A 23,554-nucleotide genomic window follows, 5' to 3' on the forward strand; every position below is an offset into this window, starting at 1 on the left:
AATCACCTTGACTTTCACCCAGTACGCTGTGAGGCAGTAAGGATTTTTTGCGATAATACATTGGTGATATGCGTATCAAAAGAGCCACGATTTCATAAGAACTCCAAGCATAGAAAACTATGTTTCTATCACCTGAGGAATGAGATATGTGCCATTGGTTTTATGGCTACAATAAGGAGCAACTTATTTGAAGAACTCTTTTAAGCCCATGAACATACGACCACATGCGATGACGGTACGTGATGGTTTTTTGCAACAATAGGTCCATGATTCGTGATACGATATGAAAGATGTGCTACGACCACTTTTGGGATGAGATTTGAGTAGCAAAGAGAAAAAATTATTGCCTCTATAAATCTTTTTACAAAAAGATTGATAGCAAAAGCCATGATTAATATATTGAAAGAGAATAAGTGAAAAATGCTTGAGAGAGAGATTGTAACTATGAGAGAAAGTGAGGAAGATAGAATGTACGGCCTTCAAAGGCCAAATGGGAGATGTTGGGTGAGTGTGGCCAATTAAAGCCTTATGAGTGTTTGTAAAATGAAATGATATAGTGGAACATGAACTGAGTGGGAGTGTGGTCCCTCGTGGACTATACTAAGCAAATGATGTTTGTTGATACTGGACTGTACTTGACGGTCTAGGCCAGTCGGTTGGAAAAAACCCATGTTACTTGAGCATGGAGTATAAACTGATAAGGGTTCTAATGGGTCATCCCTTGATGAGGTCGGAGTATGCCCGGATGAGTTAGCCGATGGACTGTGTGACCCTTGTGTGTGATGGTGGCCTTCAGAGACGGGGGCCAAAACTTCATTCATGTACCATCACACAATATGCATATTGATAGATTGTTTCGAGAAAGCAAGCAACCTTTCAGGGTGAAGCGTATGCATGTGCGAGAGATACTCATATACGTCATAGGAGCTATGGTCGCATCAGGTCTGACTGACTTTGGCCCGTCTCTAGGGGAGAACATGAAATCCACAAACTGGGATTGTGACCCCTTGGCTCATCGACTAAACTTTTATGACCCACTAATGAGCCCCTGCATAGACTATGAGTCATGGAAAACACTGGATCGGTTTGATAAAGCAAGTGTGGTCCGTAGTCCACAGTTGAAGGTGGAGTGCCCCCGATTATTTATTCATACACCATATGGATCATTATCCCATCTAATGAATATAATTATGTTTATTTTATAATGATATGATTTTAGAAATATTATTTGAATTTTTCTAGATCTCTGGATATTTTATTTATACAATTTGGATTTATAAAATCAAAGATATTGATTTTAATGTTTTAAATATTCAAGTTAATTCTAAAATTATTTATTGATTTTTAAATATTTAAAAATAGCATTGGGGCCCCTTATGCACATAGGCCCACCATGCTTTAAATTGGCGGGGGGGAACAAAAGCCACCACATGGGTGGCACGCCCCAATTATTGGGGCTTCCTATTCCCATGGGAATGTGGTCCCTCGTGGACTATACTAAGCAAATGATGTTTGTTGATACTGGACAGTACTTGACAGTCTAGGCCAGTCGGTTGGAAAAAACCCATGTTACTTGAGCATAGGGTATAAACTGATAAGGGTTCTAATGGGTCATCCCTTAATGAGGTCGGAGTATGCCCGGATGAGTGAGCCGATGGACTGTGTGACCCTTATGTGTGATGGTGGCCTTCAGAGACGGGGGCCAAAACTTCATTCATATACCATCACACAATATGCATATTGATAGATTGTTTCGGGAAAGCAAGCAACTTTTCAGGGTGAAGCGTATGCATGTGCGAGAGATACTTATATACGTCATTGGAGCTATGGTCGCATCAGGTCTGACTGACTTTGGCCCGTCTCTAGGGGAGAACATGAAATCCACAAACTGGGATTGCGACCCCTTGGCTCATCGACTAAACTTTTATGACCCACTAATGAGCCCATGCATAGACTATGAGTCATGAAAAACACTGGATCGGTTTGATAAAGCAAGTGTGGTCCGTAGTCCACAGTTGAAGGTGGAGTGCCCCCGATTATTTATTCATACACCATATGGATCATTATCCCATCTAATGTATATAATTATGTTTATTTTATAATGATATGATTTTAGAAATATTATTTGAATTTTTCTAGATATCTGGATATTTTATTTATACAATTTGGATTTATAAAATCAAAGATATTGATTTTTAATGTTTTAAATATTCAAGTTAATTCTAAAACTATTTATTGATTTTTAAATATTTAAAAATAGCATTAGGGCCCCTTATGCACATAGGCCCACCATGTTTTAAATTGGTGGGGGGTAACAAAAGCCACCACATGGGTGGCACGCCCCAATTATTGGGGCTTCCTATTCTCATGGGGTGGCACGCCCCACTTTTTGGGGGTTTCCTATCTTTTATAGGATAAGTGGTTCAAAAAGATTTGAGTGAATCTTTTAACATGCTTGATAACGGTTGTGCATATTTTTAGATAAAACACAACGTTATGATTAATATTATTTTATTTGATTTATATTGATGGGATAATGGTCAAAGAAAAGAGGGGGATAAAGGTTCTAGCACTTTTCATAATGTTGATGGCCCATCTATGAAATGGATGGCTCAAATCTCTCACCCCATAAGTCACCCAAGATCAATGATTCATATTCAATCTCACAAAAATAGGCAAGCCAAGGAAAATCTTAAGAAACTCTAATATCATTTAAAGCCTATAAAAAGAAATTATCTCAACCCAAAATCTCTATACCTTATCTTTATATCTTTCTCTTAAGAAAGTTTCTCTCTCTCATGAAAGCCCAAAGGGGGCATGCCCCACTCTCTCATCTTTGATTTATGTCTCTCCCACATTGTGAAAGAACCTAAGGGTTTAGGCTATGGAGTTTTCCTCTCGCCCATCTCTTAACTATGAATTTATGGCTAAGGGTTTTAGGTTTTAGCGAAAAGAGAATTCCTCTCTCTAAAACTAGCTTGCTAAGAGAATTCACCTATAGTTTGAGTTTGTGATCAAAGGGGTTCATGTTCTATTGGTGTGGCTTGGCCTCAACTTGCTTTCTCGGTTGAGATTGAAGGCTGATCATTGATCCCGCCATCGGATGGTGATGACTCAGTGTGGGATGTAATAAGCTCAATTGAGGTAATCTCCGGTACTCTCTTTTTGTTTCTTATTATATTTAATTATATTATTTTATATTCCCAAGCAGAAGAATTTTGGATATTTTTTTTATTTAAAGAAAGTTGGTTTAATGGCATCAAGGTTTTTAAGATATTGGATTTGTTAGTTTAATTTTCTATGAAGTAAGAGTTATTGTAATAAGACTACTTGTAACTGATCTTTGCCAAAAAAAAAGAAAAAGCCAAGAAAATGTATGAAAAGAAGAAAAATAAAAAATATATATTTCCTTGCAAAATCGCATTAGTCTATCTTTCAATATGATCATATATATTATTGAATTTATCCTCATAATTGAATAATTTTATTAAATAATTATTATTTCTTATGAAAGAAATAAATAATTCAAATATATTGTTTGTCATAAAATAAGATTATAGGTATCATAAAATAAGATTATAAGAAGACCAAAAAAATTTAAATGCTATTTTAAATAAAAGAATCAAGAAGGACAAAGTGCAAAAGAAAATAGCGAGAGAAAGCTAGATAATATTTATATGAATTATCATTTTGTTCAATTATCTATTATTATGTATTAAGCGAGACTAAATGCTATTTTAAATAAAGGAATCAAGAGAGACAAAGTGTAAAAGAAAAATAGTGAGAGAAAGCTAGATAATATTTACATGAATTATCATTTTGTTCGATTATCTATTACTATATATTAAACGAGACTAAAAATGGTTTTATAATAGGGAACTAATTGGATATAAAAATATTTGTATCCCTCAATCTCATGAAAAAAAAAAAAAAAACAATGCTAGAGAAGCTCTCTATGTCTATGTCTATGTGCTCTTTCTGCCTCTCCATCTCTTCTCTCTCACCTCATACACATAAAGAGAATTCCACTTGCCTCAAGCATACCTAATTAAATATTACATTAAATATTGAGATACAAAGACAGAGAGAAGGTTGAGACAGAGAGAGATAGAGATTTTCCCTCAGCCGATTAGTTTAGTCTCACAACATTTTATGCATAAATAAAACACCCAACCAAAAAAATCACGTGCGAAATAGAGAGAGGAATTGCTTCACTCCATTATCACGTTTTTTGCTTAATACTTACCAAAAAAAAAAATATTTTTTTGCCTAAAAAAAGAAGACCAAACAGAAAATGTAGAAACAATAAAATTAAAAATAAATAAAAAGTGTAGCAAAGTAACAAACCATGCAATATAATAACCCTGAAGCAGTAACCAAAGTGAGAAAATAAAATCAAGCGAAATGAATCATAAAGAGAATGTGTAAGTAAAGAAAGATACAGAGAAAGAGATATAAAAAGAATAGAGAAAAGTACAAATAATAAAAATAATTAAATTCTTAGAGAGAGTGTATATATATATATATATATATACACTTAATTCTTTCCAAGCTGGACAGATTCCTGGTTTTTGCCGAATGGGAGAAAGTCTTTCCTCTTGTTAAGGTCAACGATTTAACTAAGCTCTCTTCAGATCACATGTCATTGTGTCTTCATACTGATAAAGTAATTGCTGATCCGAGGCCGTTTTGGTTTGAAATTGGTTGGCTTGAAGAGCCTGATGTAGTTGATATCATCAAACAAACCTGAGGTAACTACGTTATTTTGGTAAGTGCAGGGTATCAGCTACATATGAAACTTAATTTGCTAAAGCATAAACTCATTGCATGGAAGAAATCTACCAGATACCAGATTAAGTACATAATTGATACTACTGTTATGGACCTTGAGATGTTGGAAAACCATGTTCAAGAACAACAACAGTTCTCTACAGAATTATTAGGTAATAAGAACATTTTGTTAAATCAATTGCATGATTATTTGCGACTAGAGGAAATCTATCGGAGGCAAAGGTCTAGAGTTAAATGGTTCAAGGAGCGTGACCATAATACAAAATTCTTTCATGCCATAGCGAACTCTTGTAGGAGGCAAAATGAAATTACAACACTGCGTATACCTGGAGTTTTTGAAGGAGATTCTATGGGTAAAGAAAATGCTATCATCAATCATTTTTAAGGCTTTCTCCTATGAGCATAATCTTGGGGTTATCTTGGACGGGGTTCTATTCAAAATGTTATCCCCTGATTTGGAAAAGGACCTCAAGAGGGAGGTTTCTGAAGAAGAGGTAAGAAAAGTTGTTTTTGGGCTAGCAGGTGATAAGGCACCCCGGACCAGATGGTTTCCTTTTGGTTTTTTTCCACGTTTTTTGGGACTACTGAAATCAGCTCCTGTGTCTATGGTAAAGGAATTTATGTGCAGTGGTAAGATTATCAAAAGCATTAATTCCATATATATTTCTCGTATTCTTAAAAAAGATATCATTGCTAACATAGGAGATATTAGACCCATTAGTCTTTTGTCGAGTTTATATAAAATTGTTGCAAAAGTCTTGGCCGAAAGACTCAAAGTGGTCATCCTTTCTCTGGTTTCAGGTGAACAATCTGCTTTTATTCGTGACAGACTGATCTCAGATAGTATTTTGATTGCGTAAGAATGCCTTCACTCTAGATCTCTTAAAGGGAAAGCTGGGTTTGTTATCAAGTTGGATATGGAAAAGCCTTTGACAGCATTGAATAGCAAGTCCTTCAAGAAAATATGAGATGTATGGGTTTTGGCACCAAGTGGATTTCTTGGATTTTGGGTTGTCTTTCTTCGGCTCTCTTCTCCATCCTAATTAATGGTTGTCCCAAAGGTTTTTCCAAAGCTTCTAAGGGTCTTAAACAGGGCAACCATCTTTCTCCTTTCATTTTTTCCTTGATGGCAGAAAGGTTCAGCATGATGTTTAAAAATATAGTGAGGAAAGAAAGACTGAAGGGGTTCCAAGCTGGGAAAGACTGGAGGGGTTCCAAGCTGGGACCCATAAGTCTTTTATTTCACATTTACAATATGTGGACGATACTTTGATCTTTTGTAATGCAGATTCAGTCATGATTAAAAATCTCAATGTTTTCCTCTTATGTTGTCAACTAGCCCTGGGTTTCAAAGTGAATTTCCATGAAACCTCTATGGTTGGAGTTTCATGTGCCAATGATTTGCTTCTTTCTTTGGCTCTTATTCTTGGTTGCAGAATTGACTCTTTCCCTCTCAAATATTTGGGGGTTTATATCTCAGATTTGAGGCTTCCTAGGTCTGTGTGGGACCCTCTAATCCAACGGTACCAAGTTAAGCAGGATCTCTAGAAGTCTAAGACTCTTTTCTTAGGAGGTCGTCTTACCCTTGTCAAATCCACCTATGAAAATCTACATATTTATCTCATGTCGATGTTATTAAAATCATTGAAAGGTTTATGCACAATTTCATATGGGGTTCTTTCGAAGATGACCATAGAAAATTCTATTTGGTAGCATGGGATAAAATTTGCACTCCAATGAAAATGGGTGGCCTAGGAATTTGAAAGCTTAAATAAATGAATTTGGCTCTTCTCTCTAAGTGGTGGTGGAGAATCATTCAAGGCCCCAGTCAGCTATGGAAAGATGTCTTAGCACAAAGTATGGTTTTGAACATTTCACTCATTTGATTAAAACAGGAAGAGGAGGTAAATTTTCTTCACAAATCTGGAAGGGAATTTATAGTTGCAAAAATATGGTGCTCGATAATTCTCGCTGGCTTATTGGTAATGGTAACGATTTTTTCTTCTAGTTTACTGAGTGACACACGGATCAGCTCATATACCTTATATTTTCAGATCTATCTGTAGGAGTAATTCTCCGGTGGCAAAACTTTCAAACTAATTCTCTTGCTCACTGTCGGGTGCCTCCGTATGAAATGTTGAATGTAGCTATAGCAGAATGCCGGAGCAAGTCATTTCACAATTTCAGAATTTATTATTTATCCTTCATGATGTTTATATCTCACTTATAGGTGAAGACAATGTTATATGGGACAGTGAAAGTGACAGGGTCTTTTATATTAAATCTGCCTATCGATTACTTTTCTATGATCCTTTAAGATGGTCCAAGGACTATCTTTTTGTAATCTACAAATGGCATATATCTATGAAGATTAACGCTTTCATTTGGATTTCCTTACAAGATAAATGTCTTACTATAGACAATCTTTGAAAGAGGGGGAAAATCATTCCTAATATGTGTCTCATGTAGATTAAAGCTTTCATTTGGATTGCCTTACAAGATAAATATCTTACTATAGACAATCTTCGAAAGAGGGGGAAAATCATTCTTAATATGTGTCGAATGTGTAAGAACGATGAAAAAAATTGTTGCCACGTTGCTCCTTTACAGATGATATTTGGAGGTGGGCTTTTAGTCTTTTGGGTATCACTCTTATCATGCCAAGAGATCTTATTTCAGTTATTAATCATCTCAGCTTTACATCTTTGCCCAAAACATGAACTATTTTTTGGAATATCTTCAAAAGTGTTATTTTATGGCAGATCTGGCTAGAGCAGAACAGACGCATTTTTGAATGAAGGTCTTTGGATCTTGCAAGCATTAGAGATAAAATTTTGCAGACCTTATGGAATTGGTACTCTATTACTGTTGATGGGAGAGGAATTTCAAGGGCAGATATCTTTGTTAAATTAAAGCCCCTAGTCTTCTCTTATGTTCCAAAATACCGCCCATCATTACTTGGACCCCTCCTCCTGAAGGTGCTTATAAATTAAATTTTGATGGAAGTTATTTGGAAAATCCTGGGCAAGCTGGAGTAGGTGATCTTTTTAGAGATCATGAGGGTACCACTGTCTTCTCTTATGATGGGCCATGTCGTTCTACCACGGCTTTCTCTTATGATGGGCCATGTGGTTCTACCACGGCTAACTAGGCTGAGATAGTTTCTCTTCTTCAGGTCCTGCAAATCATTATTATCAGAGATATTCAGGGCATTATTCTGATTGAATGAGACTCTCTAAATGTTATCAAATGGTGTAATCAAAAGCAAAGAATCCCTTGGTCCCTTCATGTCTTCTAGCTGAAGATCATTCATATTTGTGCTTCACTTGGCCATAGGGTTTCCTTGTTCCATATTTATCAATGTTGACCGCTTAGCTAAGCTCGGTGTTTCTCTTTCCTCCCTTTCTATATCTGTTCCCATAATTCCAACATTGTAACTAACATTGTAAAAAACAATGATACATATCATGGCATTTTTAAATGCTTATAGTCATCTTGATATAGTACGATCATCGTACCAGTACATTCCACATGTTGTCCAACAAAATAATATTATCCTCTAGATTTTGAAGAGATTTGGTTTATGTATTGTCATATTTCATTCTTAGGTACAACACATGTAATCCATAATTTTATTAAGGAGTTTTGATGCATCCCATAAATTATTCTCAAAATTTTATATTCTAGTTTAGTAAACTTAAGTTTAAAAATATTTTGACTTTGTTTTTTAGATTTACATATCATCATTTCAAAAATATAAATATAATTTTATGAATTATATTATGTATCCATAATTAATCATAACCAATTTTTACTATTATTATAAATTTTAGAATGTTAGAAAATAATTTTGTGTCTTTACCATGAAGTAGAAATTCAGCTTTATATCTTTTAAGAATTTTTAATAAGTTTATGTTTTGTAATGTGATGTTTAAAATCTCTCAAGATTCATGATTGATTTTTATGTTTTGCTAAGGACTTCTAAATTATCAATTTTTTTTTTATGTATTCTCATATTTCAATTTTATGTGGAACACTCGTAATCCAACTAGTTTTACATTATTAAGCAAAAGTTAAAAGGTGGATACATGTCATGAAACTAAGAAGGGTCCCTAATTGTATAGAGGTTGTAGTACAAGTTTCTAACTCTAAGGATAGAGAGAGAAAGAGAATAAGAGAGAAAGAGAGTATAAATAACCCATGAGTTATCATCCATGATAATTTATATCTCACCTATAATTTATATCTCACCTATAATGTAGAGCTACGGATACACCTCAAAAATCTATCGGAAAAGGTAGTTTTAATGTTGAAAAACACTTTGATTGATTATCTCGACATTGAGATGTATGACCATGAGAATAAAAATATTTTAAGTCCCAGAAATAGTGCATTTTACAACATATTATCGACACCGTCCATTTTCAATATTTTCATATGTTTATAGATCTACTTGATTTTAACCATTTTTGAAATTTAAAATTTTATAAGTAGATATAAAAATAGATTTTGAGATAATCCTAATAACATTTTACATCAAAATTATATACCATGATAAAATTTGAAAGCGCACCTTACCTCTACCGCTACAAATGCATCTGTATGCCAACTGCACCCTATCTTAAAAGCTTCCTATTTAGATAAGTCTACTACATTAAGGTGAGTCGCAAAATATAAGAGAGGCACACGGATCTCTATACTCATTTTAAAAAAAATTGGTATTTGAAGAAAAAATTAAGAAATACATTTTTTGGTATTTGAAAAAAAATTAAGAAATACATTTGAAAAGGAAGCTTGCACATACAAAGTTTAGGAAAAATAAGATTTTCAGAATCACCTCTTACAGATTCCTTGCATATTCCTTGCAACATAAAACGTACCTATGTTGGAGACTGATATATGATCGAGCTTCCAACAGTTTCAAATGAGGGTAAGTAAATAGGATGGTTGAAGAATGAAATTGCAAGAACAAAAAGAACCATAAGCTAAAAAAAGAGAAGGAAAACGATTGTGAGTAAAAAAAGTAAGCAATCAAAGAAAGCCTGATACACAATCTTTGAATTCTCATAAAAGGAAAGACCAGTAGCAACACTTTTAGAGCATCAAAATAGGCTCAACCTCATGATTCTAGATTCTTGAAGACGATCCTCCTACTATTCGTTATACTTGATTCAGGTATAAAGTGACCTTCATATATTTTCGGATCTATATGTTTATATTTTTTTTCAACGATCGCTGTAAGCCAATATTACCTTTTGAATAATCTTGAGAGACATTTGTGGAGAGGGATTTGTCGTTAGGAAACTGACCATATGAATTTTTTTGAGAAACATTTGTGGAAATTACCAAGAAGGTTGGTCTAACCTTTTTTTTATTTTTTTCAAAATTGCCCCTTGTTCTGGGGAATTCTCTGTCCGAACTTTTATTTTTATTGTTATTTAGATTTTTCGTTAGTAAGGCAATGCCTTATCTTCGGACCAACAGATAATTTTTATTTTATTTTATTTAAAAAATAAATAAAAATTGACCGACCTTCTTTGTAATTTCTACTTATAAATGGAGCATTTCGTAATTTTAAAAAACAAATTAGGGCCAGTACATAAATCACTCAAAAATATAACACCTGCCGAGCAAGTGCATCATAATAGCTTCATTTATGTATGAAGAACACTCTCAATTTTATTCCGCTGTTTTATTAACCAAACTTCTTTTTCCAAGCAACTCTCATAATTGTAAGATTTTAACACGGAAGAATCTCCGATGATTGACAGGGGGAGATTTTTACGAATTTGCCGCTGCCTCTAGCAATTTGCATGAGCAAAGCCGAGACGATGCTTCTTGATATCATACTCCACCCACATGTTCTGCTGATGGTGGCTCCCAATTACATTGTGGAAGAAAGTTTGTTCTGCGATTTCCCAGACGCAAAGCACCAAATTTGATCTTCAACCTGCGCGAATACATTCCTTCTACCTATCCTCATCTCAGCCCCATCACCAATCTCCAAAAACAAGCTTGGCAAGCTCTTAATAAAAGCATCAATCTCCCTAGGCCCCACCTCATCACACAAATCCAACCCCAACATGGTGATATGGCTATGCTTCATCCACCTCTGAAACCTCTTGTTTTGAGACATGAATTCTTTCTTGAGAGGATCATAGGTTTGGCCTTTCAAGTATGAATACCCCCGAATCAATAATTGACTCTCCCTACTGGTGGTCGCCGTTTGGCAGCTGAGTTGATTTCCACACTTCTATAGTACTCTTCCCCATTCAAATTCTCTTCAACTTCAATTGGTATGCTTCCTTATCGCTTGTCGATACCAGCTTGGTGTACCGAAATGAGTGGGAATCGGGATTGTCTCCAATGTAAAATATGCCTGAAGAACGAATGCAATAAGAGAATTTTGAGATCTTGACTTGAGATATATAAGACAGTTTCCCCATGTTGAGGCCACTGCTGGAAATGGAAGAGTAATGTAAGAAAGTAGCAGTGTTTCAAAAAACGATACATAGCACTTAAGCAGTCGGGGGTCCAAGCTGCCCAGATCTTAGGCGGGGCCCAGTATAATTTTTTTGTTTTGGGATTTTTCTCTCTAAAATAGACTCTAAGGAGTTTTAGGTTCCAAATGAACCTAAAACCCCTTAAAACCCACAATTTTTCACTTTTAGTATTAAAAAAATGACTCAAAAATACTCGGGATGTGTCTAGGCATAACAGGGATATCCGCTTTTTTTGGACGGGCGCCTAGGCCTGAGCGCATAACCACCTACGCCGCCGCCCACCAGGTACAGGGGGTGGGCTTTTTGAAACATGGGTAGGATGTGATACCAATTACCATAGGAGAAGTTAAAAAGTTGTAAGAATAAGTTCTTTGGCTAGGTGGCCGTTTACAGCCATGGCAATATCAATAATGAAAGTGTGGGAGCACCTACTATTATGATCGCATTCCGTGAACTTGGAGTCTCTACATAAGGTGATGTGGCATGAGAGGGAGGAGAAGGAAAAGACTCAGAGGGATTTCAAGAAGAAGAGTTTGAGTTCCCATGCATAATCCAAGTGAGTATGCCCCCAATGTCAAGAAGCATTTGTTGGGGCCGAGGTGGGGTGCCGACGGTTACTGAAAGATAGGGGCCAGATCTATTCTTGAAAGAAGCTTTCAATTTATGGTAAAATTTCCCTGATGAAGATGGAGGTTGGAGGTTGGACGAGTTATACGAGAGAGGGCGATAAAACAGCGGCAGTGAGAGAGTCTTGTTTGAGTACTGATCTGTTAATGGTGTTGCAGTCACCATTGGAAAAGGAAGAGAGATGAAGATAAGAGAGGAGATAAGAATGAGGAAGGAGGATGCCATGGGATTTCTTGTAAGTTGGGAGGCAAATGGGGATGTTCATGTTAAGCTGGGTTTGGCTAGGATTTTTAGCTTTCCTTTTATAGGGGAATTTGATGCAAATGCTTAAGTGATGACTTCAAAAAAGTCCGGGCCTTGAGGCTTCTCTCCCCCATGATTATGGTGGTATAAATATTTTTCAAAAGATATGTAACCCTCTCAAGGGGAAAAAAAAAAATACATGGAAAAGTATATAATGAGACCATTTACCTTTGGTGCACGGTGATCAGAATTAACCTTTATATAATGAGACCATTTACCTTTGGTGCACGGTGATCAGAATTAACCTTTATATAATGAGACCATTTACCTTTGGTGCACGGTGATCAGAATTAACCTTGAGCATTGAATGTGCAATTACTTTATTCTGTATTCTATGTTCTTCTCATGATATCCCAATAAACCCCCCGAGTCACAAAAGTTATGGTACAATATCAGGATGCACCAATAACTATCATGCAATAGTCATGAATCTAAGAAAAGAATTCGCATCGCATTAAATTAGTAATCAAAAATTGAAACATTAACAAAATAATAATAATAATAATATAAAATAATAATAATACACTTACACTGCCAATTATAATAGGATGAAGTTTCTATAGGACCCAGGCATTATGAAAACAAAATAAAGTCCCACCTCAAATACTCATCCGGAAACCACTTTGGGCATCGAAAATCGTCATGAGGGCTCTCAAATCAATTCTCAACACAGACAATAAATTTTGAAATTCAAAAAATGGTCCAGATCATGCAGATCTGTTAATACTTTTTCTTAGGGTGAAATGGATGGTCTACATAATTTGTTGCAACATACACTATTTTTAGAACTTGAAATCATTTTTCTTTTCACAACCATGATGTTCAAGCTGAAATGATCGACTTAAAGGTTTTTTCAAAACTGCAATTTTTAATGAGTTATGAGGTCGGGCTTTACTTATTTTGATAAGGTTACAGCCCCTATCAAACCATTTTCCTTTACGATAAGACCCCGAAAATGAAGCTCCATGGATTTCTCTACCTGCCTATATGCCAGCGGAGTTCATGAGAAATGCATGGCCTTCAAACCTAAAACCCAAGTGTTGAGAATCACAAAGGGAAAAGCTCATCTCAATGCCTACAAGCACAAGGTAAATAAATGAAGAAAAGTATATAAAGAGACTATTTATTTTTAATTCAAAGGGATCACAATCACTTTTGCTTGTCAGATTTCAAATCTGGTGGATGTGAGTGTGGTAGCGACTAGACTTGGAGTTCAACGAAAATTTCGCTTTGTGACACACTCCAAGCCATCCAAATTGACATCTAATGGCTAGTAGCAATTGTGACCTCCTTGTGACAAATACAAATGGTCTCGTAGTATATGATCTAAATAAAAAACATTATTTTCATTTTAGTGATATATCAGAGGAAAAGAACAACACCATCCCTTCTTTTTTCCCTGTGTGGTAGGGAATTCTTTTTCTAAAATTATGCGGTACCATATAAATTCCAAACCTTAGATGCATAGTGTGCCAATGATACAGATGAGATGCATGAGACTTGAAAAGTTCAATTGACTACACAGAGTAGATTACTCACAAAAGATTCGATGGCGTCCGATACGTGAATTGTCTGCTTGAATCAAACAGATAATTAAGTTGGCATCACAAGTAATGTGGTGCACCTTTCCCTCAGAGTGGAAAGTATCCAATAAAAAGTCGTGATCATAGAAAATCTATGGTTTTCAAGGTCATCCACAGACCAGTAAAGATAGGGCAATGACAATAGGAGAATGGGAACCACTGTGGTTTTTTAGGGCATGTTTGTTTAGAGGAACATTTAACTCCAGAAACCAAACGTTCCTCATTACTGTAGCACTTCAGCATATGACACACCGATCTAAGCCAACTCAACCAGGTATCTCTCTCTCTCTCTCTCTCTCTCTCTCTCTCTCTCTCACAAATGGAATGTTCTGCTAGACTTGGATGTGCGCTTGGTGGTTATCTATGAAGAGTTAATTTAAAATTTACTTTATAAAAAATAGTTAATTTAAACATTGAAATTGGCTCAATTACATATCATGCACAAATTGAAGTATTGTTGGTCCTGCCATAATCACCTGCCTAACACTAACCTGATATGATTTAATTGAAAACATTTTAGATGTTATTATTTAAGCTTATGATTGGGAGCATAACTTTTGTATTTGCATAGATTTAGAAACTTTGATCTAGAATCATGTCAGCAATAACCAAAAAGAATATTACAGTGAAGTTGGTTCAACTTTAATATAAATGGTGCAATCCCACCAACTTATCTGTCTGTGTTCTCTTCAGCATGCCTTACATGGCTCATATCTAATTCTTCTCATGTCACTCTTGGTACATTAGTCCTCTCTCCATAATCCATTTTAGAGTTGGATTTTGGATCCAAAATTCGGGGTGGATATGCTCCACAATGGTGAACATGAATATTAAAAATGACTAAATTTTTAACAATATAAATTGACATCTTTGGATGTGTTTTTAAGACCCTCTTGGGTGGAACCACCATCGCCAACCATCCAATTTTGAGATGGATGGTTGGTGCATTGGGGGACGCTGCGTCCCCTGACACACGGTTCACTTTTCCTATTATGTTTGTGTTGTTTTGTCTAAAGGAATGGAGCTCATTCCTCATCTGGAACCAGACCTACAATGTCAGGAAATAGAGCAAAGCATAAGGTGATGGAAGAATTCCTCAATGGACCCTAATTGAGAGGGTTGCATTTCTCGATCTTTGTAGGCTTCTTAAGGAGAGTTTGTTGATTACTAACACGAGACATTTAATGGACAAACAAGTGGCCATTTTCTGCACCCTGAAACACGATCAACGTAATAAGGCGATCCATGAATGTTTCCAGCATTCAGAGCAAATGGTCAAACTTCTATTTCAACAGAGTTTTAATGTCAATCTTACAATTGAAACCCCAGATCTTGCAACCTCCAAGTAGTGAAAAACCTAAGCACATTTTAGATGATATAAAAAGGTTTTACCCATATTTCAATGTAAAAAATTGGGTTAATATTCATATAACTTTACGATATTATACAATTGAACTAAAGGTATTTCATATGACATTAATAGGATTATATCGAAGTGATTGACAAGACACACATCCCTGCACAGACCAGGAGCCAGATGCATAAACACGCACCAATTACTTTAATATGGACATGATAAAGTATAGAATTAAATGATTTAGACAAATCTACAGGAAGATAAAGATGCTCATGACCCATATCAGAATTCAATTGATGAGGAAACCAGAAGGATGACCGGTCCAGTTTGGGAGGAGTACGTACAAGTATTTTATTTTTTAATACATGTTTTATGACAATGTAACCTATTAGATTGTAAATTTGTTCATTTTATTTTTATTTTTTTGGGTTATTATACTTGCACAAGATAACGAATGGGCAGCCAATAACATGAATAGATGTTTTCCTCCTACCCATATCATGGACATTGTCTTCGATAATGGATTGTCCAGTGGGCATCCTAATCAAGGGAATCGACTAAACGTGCACAACTAGGTTCTACTTGAGTTTGAATGAGTTTTTTGTGGAAATATGGATGAGGATTCTGATATGAGCAAACTCTTTTTAATCATAACATATTATCAAGTGTACTTTTGTATGGGTTTGTTCATGGAGTCATATAATATTTGTAATAGCCACTTGACTTTATGATTGTATCTCATTATCAATATTAATGTAGTTTTCATGAGATGATCATGGTTAAATGCTATTGAAGCATTTCGAAATTGCTCTTCTTTGCATGTGACGGTGAATTGGTTTTAAGGTCGGTTATTTTTTGTACTCGTTGTCAAAGAAGAGGCTCGATCTAGCCGTTTCATTTTGTTCAACCTGCTGAGGATGCAGGGTGACTTAAAAATCTCCTCATAGAAGACATGTCAGCCTCATAAACGGTTACAACTGGCTTATTCCCAGATCTCCAAAAGCCAAATGCTCCAGGCTCAAACAAACGCAGGTTCGCGGATCTCCTTAAAATTCCAGATAAGTCATCAAACACATTTATTAACAGTCCTGAAAGTTAATGTTCCAGTTCCTGAGAAAGAACTTCCAATATCCAAGTAACATTACCTTCCAATTATCAAACAGGCCCTTAGAGATTTGGGGCAACCCACTTTCCATCATCATCCAACCACTAATTAAACAAATCATCACTCTCAAGACCATGGATTTTTAATAGTCATGAGGATTGTAGCCTAGTCTCCCTTCTTTAAAACTAAACAGAGCAGGAATCATTGTACTGATCCAATTTTCAAAACTGAGTGACCATAATTAGAGATGCACTCACTTTCTTCATTCTTGTCTGCACACACACAGACATTCTTTTGTGTTAAAGTTAGAATCCCATAGCCATAACATTCTTATACCGAACCCTAATTGCATTGGATAGTGATGAGTATAACTTAGGATGCAACTAAGTCCGATGAAGCCCTGTGAATAAGCTGCTCAACCAACCAACCATTTCCAATAGCTGCAAGGCTCATCATCTCAGTTGTTGGAAATCCCAGACACTTAAAAACACTATACACTTCATACCACTGAGACTAATGAATAACATGCTCGACACACCATCCCTTCATAAGAAAATCACTCAATAGTTTTCCCAATTTATAAGCCTCCAAGGTCATATTTCTGAAAAGTAACACGAAATACACCAAAAGACAAATTTTCATTCAAAAAGGAAGTAGCTAGCATTAACTACTCCACCATATCAAAATAACAAGAGGAACAAGTTTAGAAAATAAAAATACAAGAATTACACTAGAAGACTTACATAGTTAATACCAGCAAGAGAAAGAAAATTAAAAAATCCAATAAATGGACAAAAATCAGAATACCAAGCATGAAATTTTATACGCCGCCAAGAGAAACAAGTGAAAAGCATGGAACTTGGCCACATAAAATTATGAAGTTTGATAATTTTGACCACTAGAGAGTTACAGAATGAGTATAGCATCACAATTGGAAAAACCATGTTCAGACACCATAACTGGAAACACCAAATGCAGAATCCTGGACAAGGACAAGGCATTAAAAAGAGAAACTCGACTCAACTCAATGAGAGATTGGGCCATGTTAAATCTACCAACCCTAGAATACAAAATTCATAAATAACTAAAAATGTAGATCAATAAACTTATCAAGAGTTAAAAACATAACCTATTAAAAAAATTGATAGAACAAAGTGAAGTTTCGGGGCAAAAAAAATTATATTGGAGTTGAAGCGTTATAGCTTTATGGGAGCAAGGCTTAGAGGAAAGAATCCCCACCTAGGGTGGTGGCATTTGGACTAACCAACATAGAACAACTCAAAATGTGACTTTTTATGTCATTGTTATGGGAAGAAGGAGGATCAATGGACTCAGTTGCTTCCCCACCAATAACATAAATTGGGTCTGGATAATAGTATTTGTGGTTGGTCTCGCATTTCACTGCTTATTTACACAATTTATAGACAGAGAAAAAACTCTTTCCTTTTATGTGAGTTAAATATGTATTTTAAATGCATACCAGCCACTGTGGCTTAGGATGACTTCATCTCATATGTGAAACGATAGAAGCAATGAAATTCAGCCCAAAGATTACTCATGTAGTGGAGTGGCCTCTAGCCCTTGCTCTTCTGAAACTCACATTTTTTTGGTGACTAGATAAGTTAAAATCTCGATCTGATGGGGCATGCTGATGTGATCCAAGAAAGTTATGGCAAACTGCAAAATGCATTGATCTCCTTGGGATCAAGAATTTTTTTTGACTGGAGGTCCATGCTCTTGCAGCAGGTTGTGGACAGCAGGTGGAAGGCATTTACAAACAAAAGATAAGATCAGGCAATTTCACAAATGCAATAAGATAGCTCAAGAATGATTGTGCGGTACACAGAAGAATGGATGATGCCTTTCGTGGAGATCTTTAATAAGAATTCTATATCTAAAGAAGGACACTCTAATTCAAACATTTAGCAAGTCTAAGGTGTTTTATGTTTCTTGATTAAAATTGGGGGATTGTCTGATTACCAGAAAAAACATTGGAGCATTTTTCAATTAATCATTTGATTAACATTAGGTATTACTTACGAAGTTTTTGCCTTTGGATTTCCGTTGCCATGATTGCCATTTCTTTACCAAGTCAATTTCTCATTGCTTCTTAGTTCTTGCGATTACTATTACCTAAATGACAAATGATATTAGCGTTTTAATATGTGTGTATATAGATAGCTAACAAAAGCATCAACTCAATACACAAATATTTTGATTAGCATCTGCATAAATCTCAAGGAAAATTGAAAATTTTCTGTTTTAAATTATCTTTCTTTTATGAGCAGTAGAATCGGGAAAAAATTCCTAAAATTGGAGGGTACCAAAATGTCATTTAAAATAAAGCTAAAAGGAACCATCGTAAAGAAAGAAAATAAATTTAAACAGAATACCTGCATCATGACATGGAAGCATATGCATGAAGAAGTCTGTAACTTGGTCTGAGCAATCGAGTTTATGAGTTCTTATCATCAAAGTCAATCAAGTTCAAGCTAATATCGATCTTTATAAGGAATCCATTAAATACCCTGGTAGATTTGAACCAATAAGACAAGAGTCACATTTGGAATCTTCAACAGTCAATCTATAAATTATTGATGCAACAAAAAATAGAATTATAAAGATAGGAGTGGGTAGTTATCTATTAGGACTAGAATTACTTAAGAAGTGGGAAAGTGTGATATGTGGTTGACTTCTGTTTTTTCTTTTACAAATGAGCACAGCAGAGGATTCCTTTTAGGGGTTTAATGCAGGATAGGGGATAGGTTTAGGGTTTCGGTTTCTTTGTGTTCCATATAAATGATAGTCTTGACCAGGAAAAAATTTAGAGAAAAAGAGAATTAAGTTTTTTTGAGTCTTGTGAAGAGAAATTTTGAGGGGTTGACTACCTTGTAGCTCATTGACAAAGACATTTTTTCAACCTCCTTCACAGTTTTTTTTAAAACTTTCTCACTCTTTCCCTACATTAATTATTTAGACCAAACTTTATACATAATCAGGTATGGCCTAGAAGATTGTAGCCTAGCATTGTCCAATCTACATAAGAAATTTACCTAGGGTTGCACCTATTTATCTAAAGACTTGTGTCATGGCAAAGGAAAGATAAAAATTCAATCCACCAAAATGCAACAGAAAATGATAATGCCTCTCATCAGATTCTTTAATGTAGCAGAAAATGCAACAGTTGAGTTTTTGTTGCAGTCTAAGGGGATGCTCAATTTTAAAACTATTAAAAAGTTGAGATTGCTTCATAATTTTTTTTATATGAGTTAGATGTTTTTGTCAAAGATTAGGGCGTTTTTGTTTGCCATAATCTCTATTCCATATTTTCCCTTTTTGGATCTTTTAAATGTCCCAAATTACCTATAAAGCAGTTTTTTTTTTTTTGAATCCATTTTTCTCTACATTTTAAGCATATCTTTACTCTTTAAAGCTCATTTTGGTTTTATTTTACTTTTTAAGAAACCTTTTTTTTTCAAAATTTCTTAGTTTTTCCTAATTTAATTAGGGCTTTTTGCCCAATGCATGACTCGGCTGAGGCGAGTCTCGGCACATTGGACAGTACAATTATTTTTCAACTATTGTGCACTTGAATGTCAGCCATTATGCTTACATAGTTCGTGAGTAGATTCAATGTGAATGTTAACAATTTTCTGCCATATTCTTTCGAATTCTAAATTTGATTAGGTTTCCTGAATCTTGCATTTCTTGTCCAACTTCTCTTCTTTTCTTTTTTCTGGTCAAATTTTCTCTTATTTCCTTTTATAAATATGAATCATTCCATAGAAATAGAAGGAATTTCACAGTACCTCCATTAAGCAACAAAAAATTGCTAACTGAAGTCTAACAATATTAACTCCCAAAACCTTCTGAGGATGTTCGATGGCAGGTTCAACTTTCTCATAGGTAGAGCCAAACGAGATGATTCCATGAATTTGAAAGTGTTGAGTTGAACCAATTGGTAATAAACATGGGAATGAAAGAACCACAAGTTATTGACTTTCAGAAAGAAATAGAAATACAACCACAAGATATTGGCATGAAATGGAGCAAGTTAAACTCACATTGTTTTGCCCCTTGCGGTTCCATACTTCCAAATAGAAGCCAAGTTCTTCTCTCGCCCTTGGTGTAACCACTTCTGTAGGCCATATAATGAGACTGACGTGTCAACCAGCTTCAAGTAATCCATTTTCAGCATAGTTATTGCGAACTAGAATCAATGTATGTTTAAAACATTGGTAAAAATAATTATATAATAATAAATAGTAAAATACATTTTAAATAAATAACTGAGAGAGATCATCAGTATCAAAACCAAAACAATGAGAGAAATCTTATTTTCCTATAACCACCTTAATCTTTCTTTTTAGCAAAGAAGAGATGGAATAATCAACAGGATCTATACATACCAATTGTTACAACAGGGACAAAAATTACCTACATTTCCAATCCATAGTCAAGATCAGAATGAAGGCCAATATGTCCTCAAGTGCTTAAATATTAATGTGTTGGAATATGATCGATAAGCCAGCAGACTCTGGAATTGTCTAAAAGGACATATACAATCCTCTGATGTCAGAAAGAAGACCAGCTAACCCATCTACAATATCAATTTAAAATAGATAATTTAGATAGGATAATGTGTAGCCCATGTCAGCCATGCCACTAAGTCCAATTCAGCCAAATGGAACAACAAGAGCAACCACTCCAGAAGCAACTCACTCTTTAATTTGTTGAAAGTAGCTGGCAACCATGGGTATTTAGCTTTCTCATGATCCACTAGCTGCAAGCCACTCTATATGCAATAGGTAGCAACCCTCTCTCTTTCATGTCATCTTGCAACCTTATAGCTTCACTCATGTTGTTTTGTTTCAAATACCCTCTAATCAAAACATCATAAACAGCAAAGTCAGGCTCAATGCCTCTGCAGAGCATATCATTGAAGACTAGCTCAGCTTCAATCATGAAACCTTTATTTGCTAACCCCCATACAAGAGAAGTAAATGTAAGTAAGTCAGGAGTTATGCCCTTTTCAAGCATAGCTTTCTTCAATTTTAATGCTTCCACCATATTCCCTTGTTTGCACAGTTCAGCAATCCAAGATGTGTATACAAACTTGTCTGGAATCAAACCAGCTTCCAACATCTCCTTAAGAACTAGTTCAGCTTCACTTAAACTCCCTTCCTTACAAAGCCCATCAATCAGTACAGTATATGTAACTTCATTTGCTGGTGCATTCGCCTGGTTCAATCTCTTGAGATGTTCCTTTGCCTCATCTAATCTCCCATGCTTGCAGAGGCCATCCATGAGTGACGAAATCATTACAGTGTCAAAATCAAAACCTCTCTTGAGCGTCTCATTGACAAAACCAAAAGCCTTTATCATGTTACCTTCTTTGAAATGGGCATCAATAAGAGTGGTAAATATTAACTTATCTGGCCATAAACCTCTCTTCTCCATTTCAACCATGAGTCCTTCCGCTTCACACAACTGTCCTTTCTTACAAAGGCCCCAAATAATGGCCCCATATGCCTGAACATCAAGTTTGATCCCTTGATGTAACATTTTCTTCACATAACCCATTGCCTCATCCACATTTCCTCTCTTGAAATGCCCATCTATCAAGGAAGTGTATATGACAGCGTTGGGTATCACCCCTCTCTCCAACATTTGCATAAAGAGTTGTTCAGATCTTTCCATCAGGCCTTGTTTGCAAAGACCATTCAAAAGCACATTATAAGTAACTACGCTTGGAGAAATAGAGGACTTCAACATATTGTCATATAACTTGAATGCCTTATCGATGGATCCAGATTTGCAATACCCATCAATAAGAGAAGTAAAGCTCACAAAATTAGGTGATATTCCAACAATCGACATGTCACGAAAAGCATAATCAGCCTCATCCAACTTGTTCAATTTACAAAGAGCATCAATAAAAGTACTGTAAGTAACAACATCGGGCGTATAGATCTTCCACATTGAAGCAAGGAAAACCAAAACCTCCTTCAATTTTCCATATTTGCAATATCCATTTATCAAAATGTTGTATGTAATTACATCTGGTTTATAAGCGCCTCTCTGAATTGTGTTGAATACTGAGGTAGCTTCATTCAATTTCCTGAACTGACAATACCCATTGATTAAAGAATTATAACTCACAATATCTGGTTCACATTGAATGTTGGGCATGATACTTAGAAGATGCTGGGCTCCACTAAAACTACCAAATTTGCAAAAAAGGGAGATAATTGCATTGCAAGATGATAAATGCGGGTGGTAACCATTTCCCACCAGATCAGAGAATATTTTCAGTGCCAATTGTTCACAATTTGACCTCATCAATTGATGAATCAGCCTGCTAACCTCAGGAAATCTCTTGCCTCTTCTGGCTTGAGCAAAGAATTGCAAGGCTTCTTCGATCATTTAAATAGAAAGACTAGCACATTCGAGATGATCCCTATTCTGTGTGCTTAGTCTAGTTAAATATCCAGATTTCTCGTATCATGAATTAATAAGATTGATCATTCATCCAATGAAGAATCTTAAGAAAACGGTCCAGCACTTTTTCAAATGTTCACAAGCAATAGAAACCTAAAAAAACGCCCACTTGATAAAGAACACAACCAGAAAAATTCTCATCATATACGCAATTTTTCCAGAGCTGTATAAAATTGAAGCCGAAGTTGCTATAAAAATTTGAAAAGGATAAAACCCTAGAAGTTATGAGCATGATGTATATGGTACCACTCAACAAGCACATCCGCTCTAAGTTTCCAGACTGAGAAGATCGAAAATGGAAGCCCACCCGCTTTGCCTTTGTAGGGATGCCGATTCATGGAGTACAGGGAGCTCTGTCAAATTAAGGGAAGGCGAGAGAAATCGGGAGTGAGGAGTGAACTGTGAAGTGTTAAAAAGACAAGGATAGAGAGTGTAAGAAAGTAAGAAAGCGTTTACGTCCGTATCTTACTTTTAAGGGTTCCGCATCTTCCTCTCCCGTTGGATCATCTGTACACTTACTCCCTCGGGCACAGGCTAAGTTGGGAATAATTTTTTATCCTAAAATGAAGATGTTTTGATTTCAAATTAGAGCGGACCTCAAAAATTTTACTAGAAACTGGGTTTTTTTTATGCCGAAATATTCTCAAAATGTTCATCTCATAACTGAAGATCCATGGACATCAGAAAAAATAGATTTAAAGTTTTGAAATAGTGCATCTTGTAATGCATTTTTGGACCATTAATTTTCAAGATTTTTAAGTTTTCATATATTTGCTCGATCTAC

General features: G+C 35.5%; 2 protein-coding genes across 19 annotated transcripts; both read right to left on the reverse strand.

The window, feature by feature from the left end:
* Positions 1 to 10,395: 10,395 nt before the first annotated feature.
* On the reverse strand, positions 10,396 to 11,288 carry LOC148782434 (uncharacterized; the record flags this gene model as incomplete). The annotated part of the gene is made up of 2 exons (XM_088864635.1): positions 10,396 to 10,734; positions 11,068 to 11,288. Coding segments are annotated over 2 exons (363 nt in total), but the record flags the coding sequence as incomplete, so codon positions are not given.
* Positions 10,396 to 23,115, reverse strand: LOC18423812 (Tetratricopeptide repeat (TPR)-like superfamily protein). Of its 18 annotated transcripts, none has more exons than XM_088865164.1 (7): positions 20,992 to 23,115; positions 20,711 to 20,816; positions 20,334 to 20,407; positions 20,079 to 20,164; positions 18,663 to 18,797; positions 18,310 to 18,402; positions 10,396 to 11,170 (listed from the first exon to the last, which is right to left on the reverse strand). In XM_088865164.1, the coding sequence occupies exon 1, from the start codon at positions 22,693 to 22,695 to the stop codon at positions 21,049 to 21,051; it is 1,647 nt and encodes a 548-aa protein (XP_088721290.1). In that variant the 5' UTR covers positions 22,696 to 23,115; the 3' UTR covers positions 10,396 to 11,170; positions 18,310 to 18,402; positions 18,663 to 18,797; positions 20,079 to 20,164; positions 20,334 to 20,407; positions 20,711 to 20,816; positions 20,992 to 21,048. The 18 variants fall into 18 exon arrangements, with proteins under 18 accessions (XP_088721290.1, XP_020531204.1, XP_006828472.1 ...); XM_020675545.2 differs by having other exon boundaries at positions 20,711 to 20,869; XM_006828409.4 differs by lacking the exon at positions 18,310 to 18,402.
* Positions 23,116 to 23,554: the final 439 nt, after the last annotated feature.

Source organism: Amborella trichopoda, chromosome 4 (genome assembly GCF_054954075.1).
Source record: "Amborella trichopoda isolate Santa Cruz 75 chromosome 4, AtrichopodaSantaCruz75HAP2 v2.0, whole genome shotgun sequence".
NCBI classification, from domain to species: Eukaryota; Viridiplantae; Streptophyta; class Magnoliopsida; order Amborellales; family Amborellaceae; genus Amborella; species Amborella trichopoda.

What these genes read in the sequence shown, in the direction of transcription:
- LOC18423812 (XM_088865167.1), bottom strand. Translation starts at nt 22,695, where the DNA reads ATGATCGAAGAAGCCTTGCAATTCTTTGCTCAAGCCAGAAGAGGCAAG.